The 21,282-nt window shown below is 33.2% G+C and overlaps 1 protein-coding gene across 1 annotated transcript in view; it reads left to right on the top strand.

Moving 5' to 3' along the window:
• LOC124359197 (glutathione S-transferase-like) overlaps positions 1-20,899 on the top strand; it is an 89,963-nt gene extending 69,064 nt beyond the window's left edge. The window contains exons 3-5 of the mRNA XM_046811751.1: positions 14,917-15,084; positions 15,702-15,844; positions 17,571-20,899. Coding sequence (XP_046667707.1) covers positions 14,917-15,084; positions 15,702-15,844; positions 17,571-17,738 — 479 coding nt within the window. The 3' untranslated portion in view covers positions 17,739-20,899. The remainder of the gene's footprint in view (positions 1-14,916; positions 15,085-15,701; positions 15,845-17,570) is intronic.
• Positions 20,900-21,282: the final 383 nt, after the last annotated feature.

Genomic DNA, 21,282 nt, shown 5'->3' with positions numbered 1-21,282 from the left:
CATTAGGTGATTACAAGATATTCCTTTTACATTCCTTATCCGAGTATTTTCAAGGGTTCTTTACCCTTTGAACCAACCCAACGTTTCGAGAATTTATTTATGTTCTTTTGGTATTTTGAATGTTATAAAATGTGTAAACCATAATGGAACTAGCTCCCAGAATTCTATCCTATTGTTTTATAGATCCATGTATAAAGGTTGTATTACCTGTGTGAAATGTAAAACAACACCTCGTACACCCGCTTCTCCAGTGTGCGTTAATTACTGTCGGATTTTTGTTGCAATATTTATTTTTAGAAAATTCAAAGAAACAACTCGTCCAATTATTACTCTTCTCTACTAGTTGTTTGAAAGGAAAATTCATTACGTTTAAAAATTAAACTGCCTAAATAGTAAAACCAGGGTTCCATTTTTTACGACACGAACCGTGTCAAAAAGATTATGTTGAGATGTTATGAAATACCTATTTTTAGGATCCACGATCAAGGTTGTGCACCTTACTCGAATTATTATACAAGTCCATAAATTTAAATTTAAAATTTCTTTTATTCCCTGCTACGGCATATTTGTTCCTTATAATACTTCTACACTGTGCTCAAAATACTGATTATTTAACCTCACGAGTGCTGTAAACACTCCTGGAATTTGACTTTTACAGGTGGAGTTAATGAAATTATAATTATTGTATTTTGTTAGTAATACTGTTTTTTAAACAAAGTAATTTTGTTTGGTTTATTATTTTACACTAAAAAAGTAATATAGAATTAAACGAAATTGTAACAAGAAAAAACATGATGCCATTAAAACAGATTATTTTCCATATCTTTCAATAAAACTTTTTTTAGCAACATAAAGTGTGCTAAAAACGGAAAACTCAATGTTGTTGATCAAGGTCTTTTTTAATGATACTCGCACCTATGTACGATTCCGTTTGTACGATATTTACTGTTATTTACGCTTCTCGCGCAGTATCTTCAATGGATATGGGAACTCTTTTGTAACTCTTATGAAAATCTAATCGTAATACCCTGAAAATATATCAATGATTTTTTAAATCAATCAGTATTCATTAGCCACTGGGTATGTGGTATTAACGTTCACTAGTTGAAAATCGATCATAGTCTCTGTCAAAATTGGTGCTTGTAAAAATTACCTAGTATTATCTAAAGTATTTTTGTGTAATATTGTTACATTAAATAGTAATTGTTTGAACATATGTTACTGCTTATTTGGTATTCAATAGTGGCCGGTTGATTTTTAATCGATAACAATCGATGCCCTATAAAGGGATAAGCGTAATATCCCCTTCGAATATCACGTGTCCTACAATTTTTGATTGTACATAGGGGATGTTTAGAAGACATTAAGGTAATTTATTACGTATTAATCAAATCCGAATGAAATAAAATGTTTATACATCACATACCGTAATCTATGTCGTTCAGCCTATTCCATTTAATGAGAAACATTTATACGTTTAAAAATGGTGGCTAAAGATCTGTCCGTTTTGGGTTTGATCTGGATGCACATATAGGCTACAGATACATCCGGCCACGCTTTATCAGTAAGATTATCTTAATATTTCATGTCTGATATAAAATATAACTTAGTTTCTGAGAAGATTTTACTTTTTTAATCGTAAAGCTGTAGTTAGGGAGATTTTAAAAGGCAAATAATCCTAAATGTATTTTGCATCCGTTTTATATGGCGTAAAGACGGGGCGAAGCAGCTGTAGAGGAATATTACCTCTTAATATTCTCTCTGAATACGTTATTCCGTTTCACATTTCATCGCATGACTGCTACCGCCTAGTTCCTGTCGGCCACTGGTCGATAGACGCGTTCAATATGCCATTAATTTGGTTATAATCCCTCCCAGTCAATATGAATAGCCTCACTTCGTTGCAAATGGTCAAGATCGAATCTCCTTCTTCTGAAATTAGCGAGAATAATAACATGTATGACTTGTTATATTTAAATTGTAAGTTTTATTGCCTACAGTGGAGTGAGTAATGCCACACTGGGACACGCCCCTAGTTTAGCCAGTGTTTCTAGATGTCGGTGGTAACCTACAAGCAGGGACGTGGCTTTTGGGTAATTAAGCTTTTAACGACCATCAATGCCATTGGCAGTGATTGTGGTATACATTATAGTCCAGAAGCCGAGAGACTAATTGTTTAATTTGAGCACACCACTTGATTTTCTTGAACTCAACGGAGGAATTTCCTCTAAGAAAGAAATCAATCGTCAATCACGCTAGTTTTAGTGGAGATAGAATTCGAAATGTATAGAAAGAGTTAAAAAGGTGAAATGATAATTATTTCTTAAACAATATTTTTCTTGCCTTGCATACTTAAAATAACAACCGTACATGTAAATAATTGTTAAATCAGCTTCAGTTACCCAAATACAGACCTTTAAAGTCGCAACTTGTACCTTATTTATCTAGTTTTCCGACGGTAATCTATTATTTATGTCTGGCGGTTGGTTTAAAAATATATACACATATATAATCAGGGAATAATTATCGATTCATATTTGAAACCCTCCTATTTTGATACTACTCAAAACTAACGCGTTTTCCAATAGATTTCTTTCTAAGTACACGTTTTATGAAATTGTGCTCAAAAATGAATGCTAGGGTAATTTAATAAATATTAAAATATATTAGTAAAATTGATATTTTTTATTATGTCACTACCGGATTCTTTACTCAAATGTTATCTGAATAAAAGCTTGGTGAACATCAAACAAGTTAGTCTTTAACTAATTTCAAAAGCCTCTGTTAATTAAAATATTGCAATATTTAGCACATACTTTTCGTATGTACTATGAAATCTATACACTGTTTTGGCTCATCTAAATCAGTTTTAGTTCAAACAAATAAATATATACCATATAAAAATTACAATATAAAATATATTTTTAACGTACTGGACTGAAAATTTGCAATAATTTTAAATTATATACACAATATAAAGGGTTTCAATGGGTTCCGGGACGGCTTGACATTATTTTAATCGCTACAGATAGAGCTATAAAGTTTTATTACTTATTCATTGCACCGCTACGCTCTCAGGAGGACTGTCCAAAAGAAGTCGTATTTTTAATAAGAGCATAGACCAAATTAAAGGTCTTTTTTATTTGAATGTAATGCCACAAATCCGACCTTAATAGGTTGAACCTAACAAATATGGCGCATTAAGTATTAAAATATTCTTAGTATCAGATTTTGTATTATTTTTATATTATGTGAAACGCAAAGTACAACGGTAACAGAACAAGTTTTCTAACACAAAATTAAAGGTTTTCGACAGTAAAGCACAATTTACGTTTATTTATTTATTTTAAGACGCCGGTATAGAGGATTAAAACTGGCTTTAACTTGACTGTGTGATTTAAGATGATGACAAAATAAATAGAAGAAAATGAGATGGGTGGAAGCGTAACACAAGAAGTTTGGAAGTTCCCAAACTGTGTTAAAAGGAACTGGCGTTTAACAACAGGATTATAAAGTCTGTTCCAGCGTCAGATTTCACGTTATACGTAGAAAACTCGGTTGCTTTGCGATCATGTCTAACACATTGTAGGGCACTCAGTTGCTGTGTAACTGATGAGTCAATGAGAATACATATTCACTTAGATTACACTATATATTATAGTCTAGGTTTTTCTGATGTAGAGAGTTCATTTTGACGAAGAAGACTCCAGATTCGAGGAGTCAAGTCTCTTACAGCGTCAGACTCAAGACACTGCACTAGGCAGAAGGTGAAACGGAGCTGAACTCAACATTTGTAGTGGGTCGACCTTTGTCATCATACCACTATTATGATGTATCTTCTAACAACAGGGATACTTATTGTTATAACTAACAATAAGTATAAAGTGTAAAATATACTGCATGTTATATTACAAGATATAATTCAAAGTTGTCATTCTCCAAGTTCAAAATAATGTAATAACTATTAAGCAGCTAATATTTTACTACTTAGCTTTTAGATAAAGAATTTAATATAGGTTAGGGCTGGATAAATAATCAAACAATAACATTTAGATAGAATATTGGAACAAATACTAAACTGAATTAGTTAGAGATACCAAACAACTAACTCACTTTCGATTGTTGATTTAACTTGCAGCAATATCACAAGGAAGTCTGTATTAATTAGATTCGTAATTACCCTAAGGAATGTAATCTTATAAACATTTAGTGAACCACACAACGTAATCCTGGGGTCTTTTTCGTTTAAGGGCCAGCACAAAAGACCCTAGCTTGACTATTCAAAACTCAGATCACGCGATGGTTGCCCGCTGCGCAGCGCTTTGCGCTGCTTGCTCTTTTGGAAAAAAAATTAACTCGAGCTTGCAAAGTCCAAGCCTAGATCAACTCACCACGCTTTATTAAACAAAAAACATTAAGTATAACTCACTCGTGGGAAAATGGAAGTAATTAAGAGCAAAACTTATTGTTCTGGTGGCCAATACCAATTGATATCCCTCCAAATGGCATCACACAAAACTTAGAAATAACCTCTGTAGCTAAACTGAACAACGCCATGACTGCTTACACACACAAAACTAACGCAGGTTTCATTACAGGCAAAAGATAAGCGGCGCCCGTTTATCACTGATAAGATAAGACGAGTTTATACTAGAAGTAGTACCTGGACTACTGCCCTACGAACTAATAACGCCAATAAAACGATTAAATGCACTGTCAGTCAGGTATAATATGTTTGTAAGGTGCTGGCCCTTAAACGAAAAAGACCCTAATCCTGTAAATGACCGAAATCTTAGTAGTCTAAAACACAGGACATTCCATTAGTCAGATCTATTTGGCTAAGCGTTAGCGAAGTTTCCTTTCCTTTCCGTCTGTCTGTCTGTCCTTATGGAGACGAACATTGGTATAGACTTGAATTTTGCATGAAGGTTAATTTATTTATATAGAAATCGTATGGTAATAATAATGTATATCTCATTAAAGGATTTGGCTGAGCGTTAGCAAAGATTTTTACATCGGTTTTATACGATTTTATATTTGTAAGAATGTAGTCAGTCTATATAGAAGTACGAAACCTTATTAATTGGCCATTAAACAATTCTAATATTATATTAGTACATGAAACTGAAATTATCTAGTAGAATACCCGCTTCTCCAGGGAACATGATGCAATAAATCTTAGTAGTTGTGACCGTGTTGCATCATCTACAATAACACTATCTCGCTCTGCAATGATTTAATTCACTTTCATTTGCTTGTAATATTACTTACTAATATATATATACTAATATATATATATATATATATATACACCACAATTACCACAATTAGATAAGAAATTTCAAAATACAGTACAAAAAAGATTAGATAATTATTAATAAATAAATAGCGTATATTGCTATTGAGAACTAAACACATTGCACTTATCCACTACAACTTAAAACACACAAAAATACATAGACAATAAACAATAATAAAGAAATAGATAGAAAACATATGCAACATATTATTTTACTTCGGTTTCCGATAGAGAAATAAATCTATTAGGATTTACATACATGAAATACTGAACAATCACCAACCCGTATGTGATTAAGAAATTATTGAGCCACGTGAGTCATTAGTCTTCTTCTGAAATTTTCTCAGTCCACAGTGAGAAATTGTTATGCTCTCCGAACCCCAACACACTGGTCCCCTGACACATCCACTTAGACACACCGGCTCTTACACATTAGCCCCGACATGTTTATATGAAATGTTAACGTATAATGTAACGTATAATCACTCAGAAGTGATTCCGGAGTTAAAGATATTAAAGGTAATGAATATGGTCAAGACACGAAATGGTCTACACACCGTTTGTATATTTTAGGGAATGCAACTAAAAGCAGGAAGTTAAGTGCATGTTTGAATCATGTCAGCACTCATACGATGTGAGTTATTTATATTTTTAATTATAACTAAGTGTTTTTTGGAACTATAAAAATTAATATTTATACTTTTTAATTACAACTCTAAATTTGAAAATATCATAAATAGATCATTTAGGATTAATTGGCAAAACCACTTGCAATATTGTAGCTTATGAATAAAAACATGAGGAGAAGTTGGAGATCCCCAGTTGAGTTTCTACTAAAGATGTTGTAATGATCCAGAAGAAGGCGCATTTATTTTATCTACTTTCAAAGATGTAGCTCCCCATCCATCACTCTCACCCCCGCTCTCCCCCCTCAAACTCTATCTGTAAATCACTCCCTGACTTCAATGGCATTATATTTAAGCTATTTCGCAGTGCAGCACAGTAGACAAGAGTGTTTATGGGTAACCACGAGGGAAAATGATGGTAAAATAGAGGCAATGTAATGAAGAAAGAAAGAATTACCAGCGCAAATGTTCTCCAGTGTAAACAAATTTCCATCACTTACAAGAACAAAACCCCGTGAAATTGCTTCCTAGAAGACGAAATTACTATATGGTTAAAACGTGGAAACATAAAACTAGCCGCACTTTTAGCTGATTATTTGTTAGGAACCCGAGCACGCGTGGTGACAACGATCGGCAATTAAAAGACTTTACATTTACAACTCTTTTTTGCCTCAGGTGTCTATCTTTCTCTATCTTCAAGAATCACTACCTTCCTTCTAATGTTCTTTAAAACCAAGAGAGCATTTGTCAATAATTATATTTATGTTAAGAAAAATGCCTATTTTATTAAGTTAATAAGCTTCAAAGCGATGTTTATAGGCCATGTACAGTGGTAGTTCGTATCACAGTTAACTAATTGCATTAGGGTTGGAAGGATTCAGAGGGGTTGAATAATGTTTGGGGTGGGGGGGATGAAAGCGGTGATTGAGGTTGTGGAAGACTAATGCAAGGGGCTGTAAAACGATTTAGGAGTAACCACAAGTAATCAAGAGTCACCTCTCTTGTTCTACCATTGCTGGCACGAGGGCGATTTTTATGTAAACCATAAATACATAGATATAGCTGAATATTGAAACCCCCGAAAGAATGTAGCAACATTGCGGGTTAAGAAATTATCATATCTTTACATAAAACCAACCAACAAGAACGTAGCCAGGAAAAAGGTTTTTGGGGAGTCCAGACAACTGATATTTTTCTGTAAGGCCCCATTTTGTTCCTTAAAAAGTTCTTGACCCGTTTCTTTGTTGAGCACGATCTTTCAGCAGTACATGTCAGTAATACTGAATTATATAAATAATAACAATCGTTTACTAGAAAAGTAATCTAAAAAAGTTAGGGTGGTGGGGTCCGGCTACGCTTACTATGTCCTTACAATCCAACAAAGTAAATTCATCTCTGCTATGGTTACTTACTGAATACCAATATTTATAATATACTCTGTGTAAGGGACATTTAATAGTTAATACATAAAAATCCATAAGACAAAGATTTATTTAAAAGAGTAGATCGTTGTAGGAGAGGAAGTGTCGTATTACTAATCGAAACAAACACCCTCCGGATGTAAGTATATTCCCGGTGCCTCTACCATGGAAGGTTGTGGTTACATTCTACCATGCAAAGTCTGATTGGGAGTTCATCTAGTAAGGATTGGCTGTGATTTTAAATATATTTCAAGCTAGGGCTATTGTGTGAGGATGTAATTATTAGGGTTGATCGGCATTAAATACACACTCAAATGAACCAGTACATATTTTATTTGTAGAAAAATCCAATTATTTTGAGTTCATTTGTAATAACAACAGAGATCATCAATACATATTTTTCACATGCAAATATCAATACTAACCATAATAAAAGATATTATTAAAAGATATTAGGCTTATTATAGTTATATATTTCCTTGATTTTAATAATAAATTTTATAGTTAACCACACCTAAAATTATTTTGTTTCACGTTAGTATTATTCACGAACTTAGAGAAGGAAATTCTCTCGTGTACAATTTCTAAAGATTTCCATAACTATTACGTCAATAAAATAAATAAGTTACTTTTCCAAATTAAGAGCATTTACATAAATTAATCGACATTAATTGATGTGTATTTCAAAAGCAAACTATTAATTGGAGCGCTATACATGATAATTTAACTAATCACTTTTTATTATTTTGTATTTAACATTGTAAAGATTTTGTTAAACATGTCTCTAAAATGAGTCTAACCATGACATAAGTGTTACATGTTACACTAGTGGAATGATTATTTTAATATACGCATTAAAGTTACATTTACTATTTCTTAGGAGCATCGTATTTGGTCCTTTTTCGTCACGTTTTTAATGGTGGAGTACATAATTTAATAAAATTAATTGAAATTAAGAGGAATAAATAAAACTGGTAATAGCATTTCAAGAGTATACTGGTGATAGACGATTGGCAGTCTAGCATCAGGGCAGGTGTACCCGTGGGAGAGTACTTGGGGTTGGCGAGAAACTGAAATCCTTGTAGAGCTTAGATGAGAGACAATTCAAGACAATGTTCTGTCTTATCTGTGGCCACGTGTGTCTGGGCAGGGTACAAGTAGTTTGTTAGATTGCACTCCTCTCTTTGTTGTGACAGACTTCGGTAGACAGTCTCTACCTGATCAATGAACACTATTTTTACATTTCAGAATAATCTGCAGTTAAACATTATACAACATATAAATCTCCGAATTCAATGTTCTTGGTGTATGTATAATTAATAAATTTAACATTTTAATTTTGGTTTTTGCAATTTGATTAATTCAAACGTTTTAAATATGATATAATCATATCTGTGAAGAAGATTTCTTCACTTTGATCTCAAATACTTAGTATTTTACATAGTGATTAAAAAAAATGTAACATGTTTAATAAAGTAAACATTTGTTACAACTTTCAAGGTAGTCAAATGTTTAATTTAATATATTAGTTGAACATATTTTAAATTTAAGCATGTGCGAGGTATTAAATACTGTGTGTTTAAAGATGGCATAACTCTAGAAACGTGTTATACTATGTAAAATATGCTGGTTTAGGTTTACAATATTTAGGTTGTTCTAATTTAAATAGCATTTAGTGAAGTTCTTATAAAAGCATTCCCACAAGAATCCTTTATCTGTAGCCAAATGTCTCGGAATACGATTCGCTGAGATCGCATGCAAATTTAGAATCACACGTTTATTATTGGACCACGTTTGCTCCCAAGATTGGAATTAAAATTACAATTTTAGATTTAATACATTGATTCCATTGGCTAAAAAATAACTGTACCCAGTTTATTTTCAAAATTATATGTTTAAACTAAACATCAATTAACTATACAGTGTTGTGACCAATCTCGACATAATAATTTTCATATTACCAAGAACATAATAAAAATCCGTAAAAATAATGTTACATAATGCAATTAGAATAAAAATACAAAATTTTAAAAGACCATAACATTTTTTTGATTAAGTTAGTCAACAATTTGTTCAGCTTTATGCTACAGTTATAAAACGGCAACAGGCAACATATCGTTTTAAACCACACATAACAGAGGTCAGACATTGAATACGCCGGTGGAAGACACTTACTCGTACAGTAAATGCATGCAATATGTGGAAAAGCGATAAATTTGGCCTCTAAAATATATGGCAATGTTGGTGGAAGGAGAGGGTCGATAATCGCCCTCCCCCTCCCATCCCAAAGGATGACGTCACTGTAGTCAGCTGACATCGTCACCACAGACTCCACTTCACCTCACTTCGACTTCATTGTTCTTTCTGCTCATCGTTGCTATGTTTCGAGTGCTTTAAGAGCTGTGAATGGTCGCTTTGAGGTGACTACATCGCCACTACTCTTGCACTCATCAAAGTATGCATTCTTTCTCTAAATGGCATTGTCTTCTTCCATGAAATACCGTGCCATTGTAAGTAATAATACTAACTAAAGCGATAATCTCTAATTTAATTGGTATTTAGTTCATTAGTGAGTAATTTACAAAAGAACAAGGTAACCGTATCACAGACAAAATAAAATAAAATACGAAAGTTAATTTTCACTTTTGTCAGTAATAAATGCGAGTTACTTTATATTTATTTGCATTGATATAATCAATTTTATTCGCCTCATTTTTTCTCCGCAATAATTTGCAATATATTATTTTCAAAAAACAGAAATTATAAAACAGTGCTATTAACAACTTTTATTGATGGCTATTTTTTTGTTTCTTAAATCCAATTTTTAGATAAATAAGTATAATGAGTAAATATAACTGTTATGAATAAATAATAAATAAACAATGTAGGAGTACGCTCCATAACGTGTTGCGTAACAGGTTTCGCTGACGTCACATGCAAATTTAGTCTATAACTACTATGTGTTACTATGTAACATATTAAAATGTCGTATTATTGGAATCCGTTTGTTTACAAATTTATTTAATCTGCCATTTTCTCATTTCCGTCACGGTCACCCATTAAACTACTTTTAAAATGTTGCAAAGCTTTGACATACACCATCCTCGAACTCGATGTAACTTATTAAGAAATGAAGCTTCATGCGAAATTTTAGGTCTATACCTGAATTGGTTTTCAAGGTATCGCTCGGACAGATTAACATACCTCGGACAGACAGAAATAGACCTCAAGTGATAGACTTCGAATGTCACATATATCTGAACATGGCAAAATTGAACGTCCAAAAGTGTTCCAATTGGAACCATATTAAAAATGTAGCTAAAGATAATATTTTAGAAAATTTGTAGCGTTTCGTTGATAGTATTTTTATTTTGTCGTCATATTATTGAAGATTGTTTATATATATATATATATATATATATATATATATATATATATATATATATATATATATAAATATGTATTCTCTTCATGCAAAAATAAAAAACCAAATATTGGTAAACTTTGTATATGTATATGTGTACACATATATACATACATTTTTCAGTAATTGCAGTTATTCACAACGACGTTTAGTGAAATCTTTGGTATAATAAACCAACGAACATTTGTTATTCAGAAAATTTCTTATGTATTTTTGTTTATTTTGAAAGAATATTCCTTCAATAATAACTCAGATTCAGACTATCTTTTACATAGGTATATTTACAATTTCATCTTGTTTATGTACTATGAAAATTACTTAATAGTCAATTACTTAAATTAAATTACTTAATTATTAATACTAAGTGTTATTATTTATTACTCCTAATTGTACATTAGGCTTAGACTTTTAAGTAGCATTAAAAATGTAAAGGCTATAGCTTATTTAATTCTCGAGACATCCTGACAGAAAAGAAAATTTTCCCCAGGAACAAAAGATAATTCTTGCCATCCCATATAAGGGATAAGGTCCTATGAGGCCAAGCCAAAGTCTATGGTTAGACATCCACCACCATCGAAATCAATCTTGTGTGTGTAAAAACGAAGTTTAATGCCAATATTAAAATTTAAACATGAACTCGATCTTGAGCTATCATGCGGATAGTTAGGATACGCTAACGCTCAGCTAAACTACGTAGAAGGATATGCACCATTATCGAACTCAATTTTTCCTTCATAAAAATAAAACTCCATTAAACATTTAAAGTGTATAAGTTAATTTTTCTTGAGATATCGTGAGGACAGTATGGCAAACACACAGGGGGAAAGTTTGCCAACCCTCTGAGTGAAGGGTGTTACTAACACTCAGCCCATTTAACTAATAAGATCAATATTAGTGTTGCTTACTATTTTGATATAACGTAAATCTATTAGTTTATACATGACCAAATTTAAATTTTCTCGTTTTCTCACAAATTTTTCTAATTCTTAATGAGTTTGAATGGCGGAACTCTCGATAAAGTGTCCAAGGTCAAGCCAAGTAAGGACCACCTGAAAAGTTTTATTGGTTTTGGTTTTAAAATTGTGGCATCTGTTTGAGCTGAAACAACAAAAAGACGATGCTCCATTACCACATTTACTACCACATGCTCTGGTTACCGCGAAATCATCAATGAAAGGAACTTCCTGTATAAAATGTATATCACAATACTCGTTTTGTGTAAAAACAGTCAATATTCAAAATAATTTAACAATGGCACCTCAGTTAGGCCTTTAGTAAGAATCGTCTTTATCTCTGAAAATTCGAGACATTGTTGTGCGTTCAAAAATCAACTTGGAACCATGCTAACCTCAATGTCTTGCACAGTGTACCCCCCCCCCACCCACCCCCAAAAAAAACACAATTCTGTAGATACTGTACAAAGGACGAAGGAACAGTTAAAAAATAGATTGAACATATAGGTGTTAGTTGTTATGCTCTGAATAAAGCAGCTACAACAGTAAATATATCTTTTAAATATGTATATAAAGCTGTATAAATGTTTATGTAAATAGCAAATACAAAAACCTTTTAGTGCGTATACAATGATTTAGACAGTATAATCGTTGGATATAATAGATGTTCTTGAAAAAGAATATCTTTATTGTTGTCACACAATATTAACGAATTTCCTTAAGCAGTTAATAAGCATATATACGTACAGTATACGTATATATATATATATATATATATATATATATATATGTGTGTGTGTGTGTGTGTGTGTGTGTGTGTGCATACACTCAAATTGCTATTTAAAAATACTTTAAATTTATATATTTTGAAATCTGGTACAATTACACGTAGAACATTTGAACTTATATCCTTACAAAGTTACTTTACAGAAAATACAGACAAAGAGCAAGATAGACGGGGGTGCCTTGAATGCTGAGTGGGAATATTGGATTTGAGTTTTAGAGACTGGGTACAGACTTGAATCTAAAACATTCGTTGTATTTAACAATTCAAAGGTCCAAGTTTAAAATTGAAAGAAAACTATTAGGAAAAGATTACCAGGAAATTATATATTACGAAAAGATTACTAGGAAATTATGAACATACATCTTTAATACGAATTAGATTAAATTCAAACCAATCTCGTACTCCATAAAAAGTATTTTACGTGGGTATAAATCACACTGTTTACAATATAAAAATTGAAGGAAAAATCTTTAATATGTTCATCTAAAACTTTTTGTTTGTGTTAACATTGTTGAGTGCCAATTAGTTATGTATGTACCAACAATACACTTTATTTTCAATGTTAGCTTTACGACCAGATCTTAAAAACATTGTAGAGGAAAAAAAGCCAATCCCGGAGCCACGTTCATTCCGAGTACGTCCGCAAATCTGTGTCTCATTTATCAACCCCCCCCCCTCCACCCAGCACTCATCACCTCTCCCTACCCTTAGACACAATCATAGATATTGTTCTGTTTGTCTTGAAGAGCGCCTGAACATAATTCACCTCACCTAGATAACTTCTGAAATGTAGAAACGTCTCATCAAAAATGTATGTTTCTCTCCCAGTAGATGGTTGTAAAACAAAATGTTAATATGATTTTTTTCCCGCTATTCTTGTATCATTCCTCTTATTGACAGTTAGAAAATTAAGGTTTGAGTTCAAAAATCTGAGTACTTATTTTATTTGTCAGCCAGTTTATAGATGACATTACATTGTTGTAGCTGGCAGAATGAATTTCGTTACTGAGAGTTTAGCATACTGCAATCAGACTATTTAAAGCTGATTACTTTCCGGTGATAATAAAACTGTGTAAACCCAGTTTTAAAGAAATTAGAAACGTTATCAAATGAATAAATATGTTTTTCGAAGCCGTTTTCAGATTGAGTTATTGTCATAAATAGTATAGTTTATTTATCATTACCATGTTCAGCAAGAGCTGTCCAAGGATTACAAATTACCTGGTACTACAAATGTAAATTTGTAACTGCAGCACCTTGCTCTCTGTTTAGCCATGCCGTTCGGAATGCTGCCGGTGCTGGAGATGGACGGGAGGTATATCGGACAGTCTAACGATTACAAATTACCTGGTATTACAAATGTAAATATGTAACTGCAGCACCTTGCTCTCTGTTTAGCCATGCCGTTCGGAATGCTGCCGGTGCTGGAGATGGACGGGAGGTATATCGGACAGTCTAACGATTACAAATTACCTGGTATTACAAATGTAAATATGTAACTGCAGCACCTTGCTCTCTGTTTAGCCATGCCGTTCGGAATGCTGCCGGTGCTGGAGATGGACGGGAGGTATATCGGACAGTCTAACGATTACAAATTACCTGGTATTACAAATGTAAATATGTAACTGCAGCACCTTGCTCTCTGTTTAGCCATGCCGTTCGGAATGCTGCCGGTGCTGGAGATGGACGGGAGGTATATCGGACAGTCTAACGATTACAAATTACCTGGTATTACAAATGTAAATATGTAACTGCAGCACCTTGCTCTCTGTTTAGCCATGCCGTTCGGAATGCTGCCGGTGCTGGAGATGGACGGGAGGTATATCGGACAGTCTAACGATTACAAATTACCTGGTATTACAAATGTAAATATGTAACTGCAGCACCTTGCTCTCTGTTTAGCCATGCCGTTCGGAATGCTGCCGGTGCTGGAGATGGACGGGAGGTATATCGGACAGTCTAACGATTACAAATTACCTGGTATTACAAATGTAAATATGTAACTGCAGCACCTTGCTCTCTGTTTAGCCATGCCGTTCGGAATGCTGCCGGTGCTGGAGATGGACGGGAGGTATATCGGACAGTCTAACGATTACAAATTACCTGGTATTACAAATGTAAATATGTAACTGCAGCACCTTGCTCTCTGTTTAGCCATGCCGTTCGGAATGCTGCCGGTGCTGGAGATGGACGGGAGGTATATCGGACAGTCTAACGATTACAAATTACCTGGTATTACAAATGTAAATATGTAACTGCAGCACCTTGCTCTCTGTTTAGCCATGCCGTTCGGAATGCTGCCGGTGCTGGAGATGGACGGGAGGTATATCGGACAGTCTAACGATTACAAATTACCTGGTATTACAAATGTAAATATGTAACTGCAGCACCTTGCTCTCTGTTTAGCCATGCCGTTCGGAATGCTGCCGGTGCTGGAGATGGACGGGAGGTATATCGGACAGTCTAACGCCATAGCGAGATTCCTAGCCCGGAAGTACCAACTTGCTGGTAAGGACGAGAAGGAAGCACTTCAGTGTGACGTTATGGTGGACACCCTGGGCGACCTCAAGCAAGGTGAGTTCATGGACAGGATACCTAGTTTACAATTACCACTTTTAAAATGTGTTTTATAGAATAACATTTTTCTTCAAGTAAGAGGGATTCCTTTATAAGATTATGTAAACAGTGTTTAAGGTGTTTAAATAGCCACTTAGTTCAATTTTAAAACTTAGGTTTTAGTTATGGTAAAATTAAGTACTTTTCTGCGCTTATACATTTACTACGTTGCGCCCCTAGGTGATGACTTTTAAATTAGCAAAGTAAACGCGAGATAATTCACGCAAGATTTCGCCAAGGGGGCTCAGAGGGTTAAAACTCTTTAAATAACAATTTATTTGAAAGTGAAGAAATGTTTGATACAAAACTATTTATACAGTTTTATTCCATTTTAGAGCGCTTCAAATCGTTTCAATAGAACCAGCAATCACATTGGTCTTATGTGATCGCTGAATAGAACACAGGCAGACTTGTATCCTTTCAACTTAGTGGTGGTGGAGAAGGAGTTACCCCCTATCGCCATGCCATGGTTAATGAAAGTAAACTGTACTAACTATTGCAATCATAATAGATTGAGTCAGTATAAAATAATCATTACTGATTCAAGTTTGCTCTTGACCTGTTTGTCCTGTTAGTTCTATGGCTGTACCGCTCTGAGCAGGACCCCATCAAGAAGGAGGAACGCAAAACGACGCTCCTGAAAGACACCATTCCTTTTTATCTGAAGAGGTTTGAGAAGGCCATCGCCGAAAATGGAGGTTTTGCTGTTGGTGGATCGGTAATGGCTTCATCCTATCTTTGGAATAGATAAGTCATAATAGTAAAAAACTTGCTTGGAGATAATGCTTTGTCAATATAAATTACCTCTTGCACATACTGTCAACGAGCCAGTAGGCATCAGGGGTCGACTGGCTCCAAGTATAGATGTATTGCTGCATGTGGTGTTTCGAAAATCGCAGGCGTTAAATGTATTCTGTAAACTATTATGACTATTATAATGACTAAAGTTTTGTTTGCGCTAGCTATCACTACTTGATAAGATAGCTAGTATTATTCCATTATAATATTGTAAATACATTAATAGCTTTTTGGAATAAAAATTATTCTTATTCTTATTATGCCAGCAGTAATATTGAATGTCGTTAATAGACGTTTTCCCAAAAATATTTATATTTCACAGTAAAACGTAACACAAATTATGACTTCAGCACAAATAAGGAGTGCCACAAATTTCACAACTTTCACTAGACACTAACATCATTTACAAGCACCATTGAGTTTAGAAAAATGTAAAAATTGAGATGTCACGTCATTTAGGTTCAAATGATTTGAATAAATTTTTACGAATTTTTACGATCTAAAAAAAAACTAAAACCTTTTAAAATTATGTTATGCTATTTCAAATGAAATCATTAATCAAGGGGAGGTAATCAATGAAAATTTGAGCAAAGTGACTTGGTTTTTTGTGAAATTCGCTGTAATTACAAAAAAAGACTAGGTCTTAAATTTGAAATAGTCTACTTAATTTTTTTACAAATGCAAAGGTTTTCTGTAATCATTTATTAAATTTGAGCTAAATTTAATCCAAAATAAACTATCCATAATATGTCATTCATTACTGTTTCAAAGTTGCACTTTGTCAAAAATAAAATATGCAGTTTGAGCTATTTCTTAAAAAAAATGTAGGCTATTTATAACTATGAATAGTAATTGCATGCAAATAATTATTACATTTTCAACCAATTTAAATTATGGTGTTTAAGACACTTTGAAAAACATTTGCAGTACGAACTCTAACTGCACGATTGTGCAGTATTTCCAAATAATTATTTTCTGCTGGTCATGGCTAGTGCTTAATAAAACTATGACGAATAAAATCAAGTTAATGTTCTTGAGAGTGAAAGGAAGCTGTCAAATGTAAACTTAACAAAACGGTGTCTCAAGGCTTCTGAAGCCAGAGGAAGTAGTCTAGCGTTAAAGGACGACACAGGAATCAAATTTACTGTTCAGTGACAGATGCTTTCCTATAGTCTCTGTCACTGTATTGAATTTTTTGCATTTCTGTGTTTTGAAAGATTATAAGCAAACAAGAAAATAAATGTTGAGTTTAATATCTGTTACTGCTATACATTCAATGTTGCAGCGGAACATTTACAAAGTATACATGTTATTGTATATTCCTGTTATCAATATTGCAGCAGAATATTTACAAAGTATACATGTTATTATATGTTCTTGTTATCAATATTGGATCAGATTGACAACATTAATATAATGCACCGCCAAAATAAACTTTAATGAAACAGCAGTTATGCTTATTTAGTTCTCAATTATGAAGGTTTGGGCTAATAATAAGCTGTAATTTAATTTCCTACTCGACTAAAAAGGAAAATATCCACATTCCATGAGCTCTTTGACTGCCTATCCACATTCCATGGCATGCCGGAACACTCAGGTATTCGTACGTTCTCTCACTGACACAAACATTTTCCGCATTGTTTCAGATAACCTGGACGGACTTCGTGTTTGCCGTGTCACTAGAAAACTTCGAAATCATATTTGGGAAGGACTCTTTAGAGGCGTATCCTCATCTACGAGCTCTCAAAGAACGGGTATTCTCCCTCCCTCAGATAGAGAGTTGGATACAGAAACGGCCTCACACTGAGTTTTAAGGCTGGGCAGTGATTCTCAAATGAGTCATCAATGCTTACACCACGCAGTTAGTGAGGGCAGACTCGTGTGTTTGATGTTTATTGTTTGCATGGTTGAGTGTAGTTATCGTTATTATCAAGAAAAACCTTACTTTTCAATCTAGAAAATGTTTAAACTGACGTATTATTCTAAGTTTATTATTTGGTAAGATAACATATTGTAATATACCAATAGACGTTTGGTACATTATGCCTTATTTATAATGTACACGTTTCTGTTCTGGTGTGTAAATTACATTTTGAAATAACCGGAATACCTATGAATAAATAATGTTGGTATAGGTCAATTAAGCTAAAATTTCATTCTAAGAGCCACAACGAAGGCTGTGTTAAATTGATCTACGCTTATTTAGAGAAACAAAACTGTATAAAACCATGTATAATACTGTTTTAGACAAATAAAACTTGTATACAGTTTGTAATACTGTAATTCTTGTCCAATAATTAAATACACAGGGTGTTTGAAAAGGAACTCTCTAGTTTTAATGTGTTTCAGGAATCTGTACAAAGTGACATATTATTCTAGTTTGGTGTGAACAATTCATCAACTCTGCAAGTATAGCAGGTCTGTTTGACCTTGAGACCAGTGTTGTGTTTGTCCTCTGCTCTGATCAGTTCTCTCTCAGTTCAGTCCAGATGTACGTGCACTGAAGTGCAGAGGAACTCGGCAACAATGTGTATTCCGCAACAGAAAACTGTGTTATTGGGCTTGTAAAAACTGAGTCACTTATAACAGAACAAAGTAATTTTAGACATCAGTATGGTGTTATGGTGAACCACTATAATCTGTCATTGGCTAAAGACTCTCGAAGAAACCGGTAGTGTTTTAAAACAAAATCACCAGGTAGACCGAGAACTTGTGAAAATATTATTGAACAGATCCGTGTTCGTGTGTTCGGAGTCCGCAGAATTATACAATTAGAAGGGTCTAAAGATACTGTATACGATTTTGTGCGTAAAAGACTTCTGTTACGCGCCTACAAATTACAACTGTTAGATGAAACCAAACTTGGTGACAAAACTGAAACGTATGAATTTGCTGTTGGTTTTTCACACAGAATTAAAAAGTGAAAAGATCAGGAAATGTTCTCAACCATTTACGGAAAAGAATCGTCGCAGCGATTGGGACAGTTACAACAGAAATATTGATGAATACATAGTGAAAATTGAAATATCGTATCGAAGTGGTTAGGGCAACAAATGGATCGCACGTTAAAGTGTACTAAACTTCAAGTAATTATCTTTCTTGATTTGTTTACGTAATTTTGTATTAATTTCCCCGTTAAATTTATACTTAAAACTAGGAAGTTCTTTTGAAACACTCTGTATTTTGAGAATATTAATTCCTGTGTATGCTGAGGGCAAAATAATAGCAAGAGGTACTCAGGTGAAAATATGAATTGTGTGGTTGTTTGTTTATGGAGACGCCTTGGGCTGGAGATACAAGAAAAAACAAAGAAACTCCGTGTGTTTCTAGGCAATGGACAGTGGTTTTATACTTTATACATATTAATGAGAAGCATATTTTTGGGTTATTCTTCTATGTACAGGCTGTTATACTTTGTTTACAAACTCTGCTAAGCGTTACATTTTCTCTTTTACGTACCAACACCATATAGACTATTATATCTTCTCTTTCAGTAGTAATTAACATGTGTTTATTTGTAATGTTACGACGTTACATCTTTTATTTGTATGCAAGTTTATATAAAATTGTGAAATTTAGATAAAACGAGTTATTTAGTTTTAAATTAGTTACGATTTAATACGACTTTATAGATATTCTATAAAAATATTTGAAAATCAGAAATAAACTTTTGATGTACAGAAAATACCTATTGTTAATCTTTTTCATTTCAATACAATTATCGAACACAAGGGAATTTATTTTAGTGGTAGCTTGTGTATGTTGTACACTAAAAAAACAACCTCTAAAATGACTAATCATCTTTCACAAATATAATTTACTTCATACAAGATTGTGTAGAAACGCAGTTTATAGCTCCACGGTTTTGCTTTCAATTCGTTGTGGCATTAAAAAGATTTGCTTGATGTTAGATATTATGAGAAGGATAATTAAATGGTTTCAAAGTAACATTCATTAGAAATATTTTACTACATTATGTATGCTCGGATATTTGGGTAAATGTAATATAAATTCTACAATATGCAGTAGAGTGTGTTAGAAACGATCACGTGCTAGACATTATCAGCCGCAGAGAAGCCTTTTGCTTATAAAGTTATTTTTTGTAATTTGTATTTAAATTTCACAAAAATATATTGAGCTATTTTTGTAAATAAAGCACTACATATTTGTTTGTAACTTTTTTCAAAATGTCAGTAAATACAATAGTAACTGTGAAGCCGAATTACATTTTTATAAACACAAGATTTTATATATTTCTAGACGGTATATACAAGTATAATAAATTTATTAGAGTTTTTAAAAGCTTTCAAGAGGTATTAGTTTTACTACATGATTAACTTGACAGATGTATGTGACCAAATGGATTACACGTTTCTCCGTTCTTATAATCCCAGCATACAAAAAATTTGTGTACATGTTATACAAGCACAGCACAATCCTAAAGGGACCCGTATTGATCTATAGGAAACATGTTCGTATGTATGTTGTTAATCTAATTTATCTGGTTATATCTGTTGTGAACTCTACATTACTGTTGATTTTCAGTAAAAGTCTACAAAAGTTTGAATTTATGACAATTCGATGGTATTTTGCTGTTATAAAATATGCCGTGCTTGTTTCCTTGTGTACATAATATTCTGTTTTGTGTAAGATATGCAATGTAAGTAATACGACACCGATATGTAAAACGTGTAATGCTTGATATTATAACGACATGGTTGTAATTTTACTTTGAGAATTGTTTATACTCGTATTTCTGCTTATGAACCCCCTTCCATTCAGGATAAGCACACCCCTGGTAGGCATGCATAGACTGCATTAATTGATTGCCCATTGTTTTATCTATAAATTAGCCTGCCAAGCTGCAGTCCATTGGCGTAAATATAATTGTTGTTGTACAGTAGAGTATATTTATGTACAAGATTGTGTATGAATGGCCTACACTGTGTTCTAAATAAACTGTTATATGTTGATATACATTTATTTTATGTCTAAATGCCTACGCCTCCTTTTTGGAAAAGTGCTTCGTACTTTTGAAACAAACTGCTCATAATACTTATTATAGAACATTCGATAATGTTCACAAAAACTATGTTTTAATAATTGGTTTATTTTGGTATAGTATAACATTTTGTAAGCATAACTTAGAACAAATCTGTGAAAACTAATGTATTCTCGTTTAGGGAAACAGAATGACAATTTTGAAATACCGAAACCAAATTAAAATCATTAGTGTGTTTAATGAATAATGTTTGGATTTATTGAGGGAAAAAGGATCAAAATCCATGGTCCATCCATCGGTACAGAAATATTTTTGATAGCAGTCACGATATGGGAGAAATTAATAAAAATTATGGT

This window comes from Homalodisca vitripennis, chromosome 4 (assembly GCF_021130785.1).
Source record: "Homalodisca vitripennis isolate AUS2020 chromosome 4, UT_GWSS_2.1, whole genome shotgun sequence".
Taxonomy (NCBI): domain Eukaryota; kingdom Metazoa; phylum Arthropoda; class Insecta; order Hemiptera; family Cicadellidae; genus Homalodisca; species Homalodisca vitripennis.
Note: the sequence above shows the minus strand (reverse complement) of the source record. Positions and strands in the feature narration are given on the sequence as shown.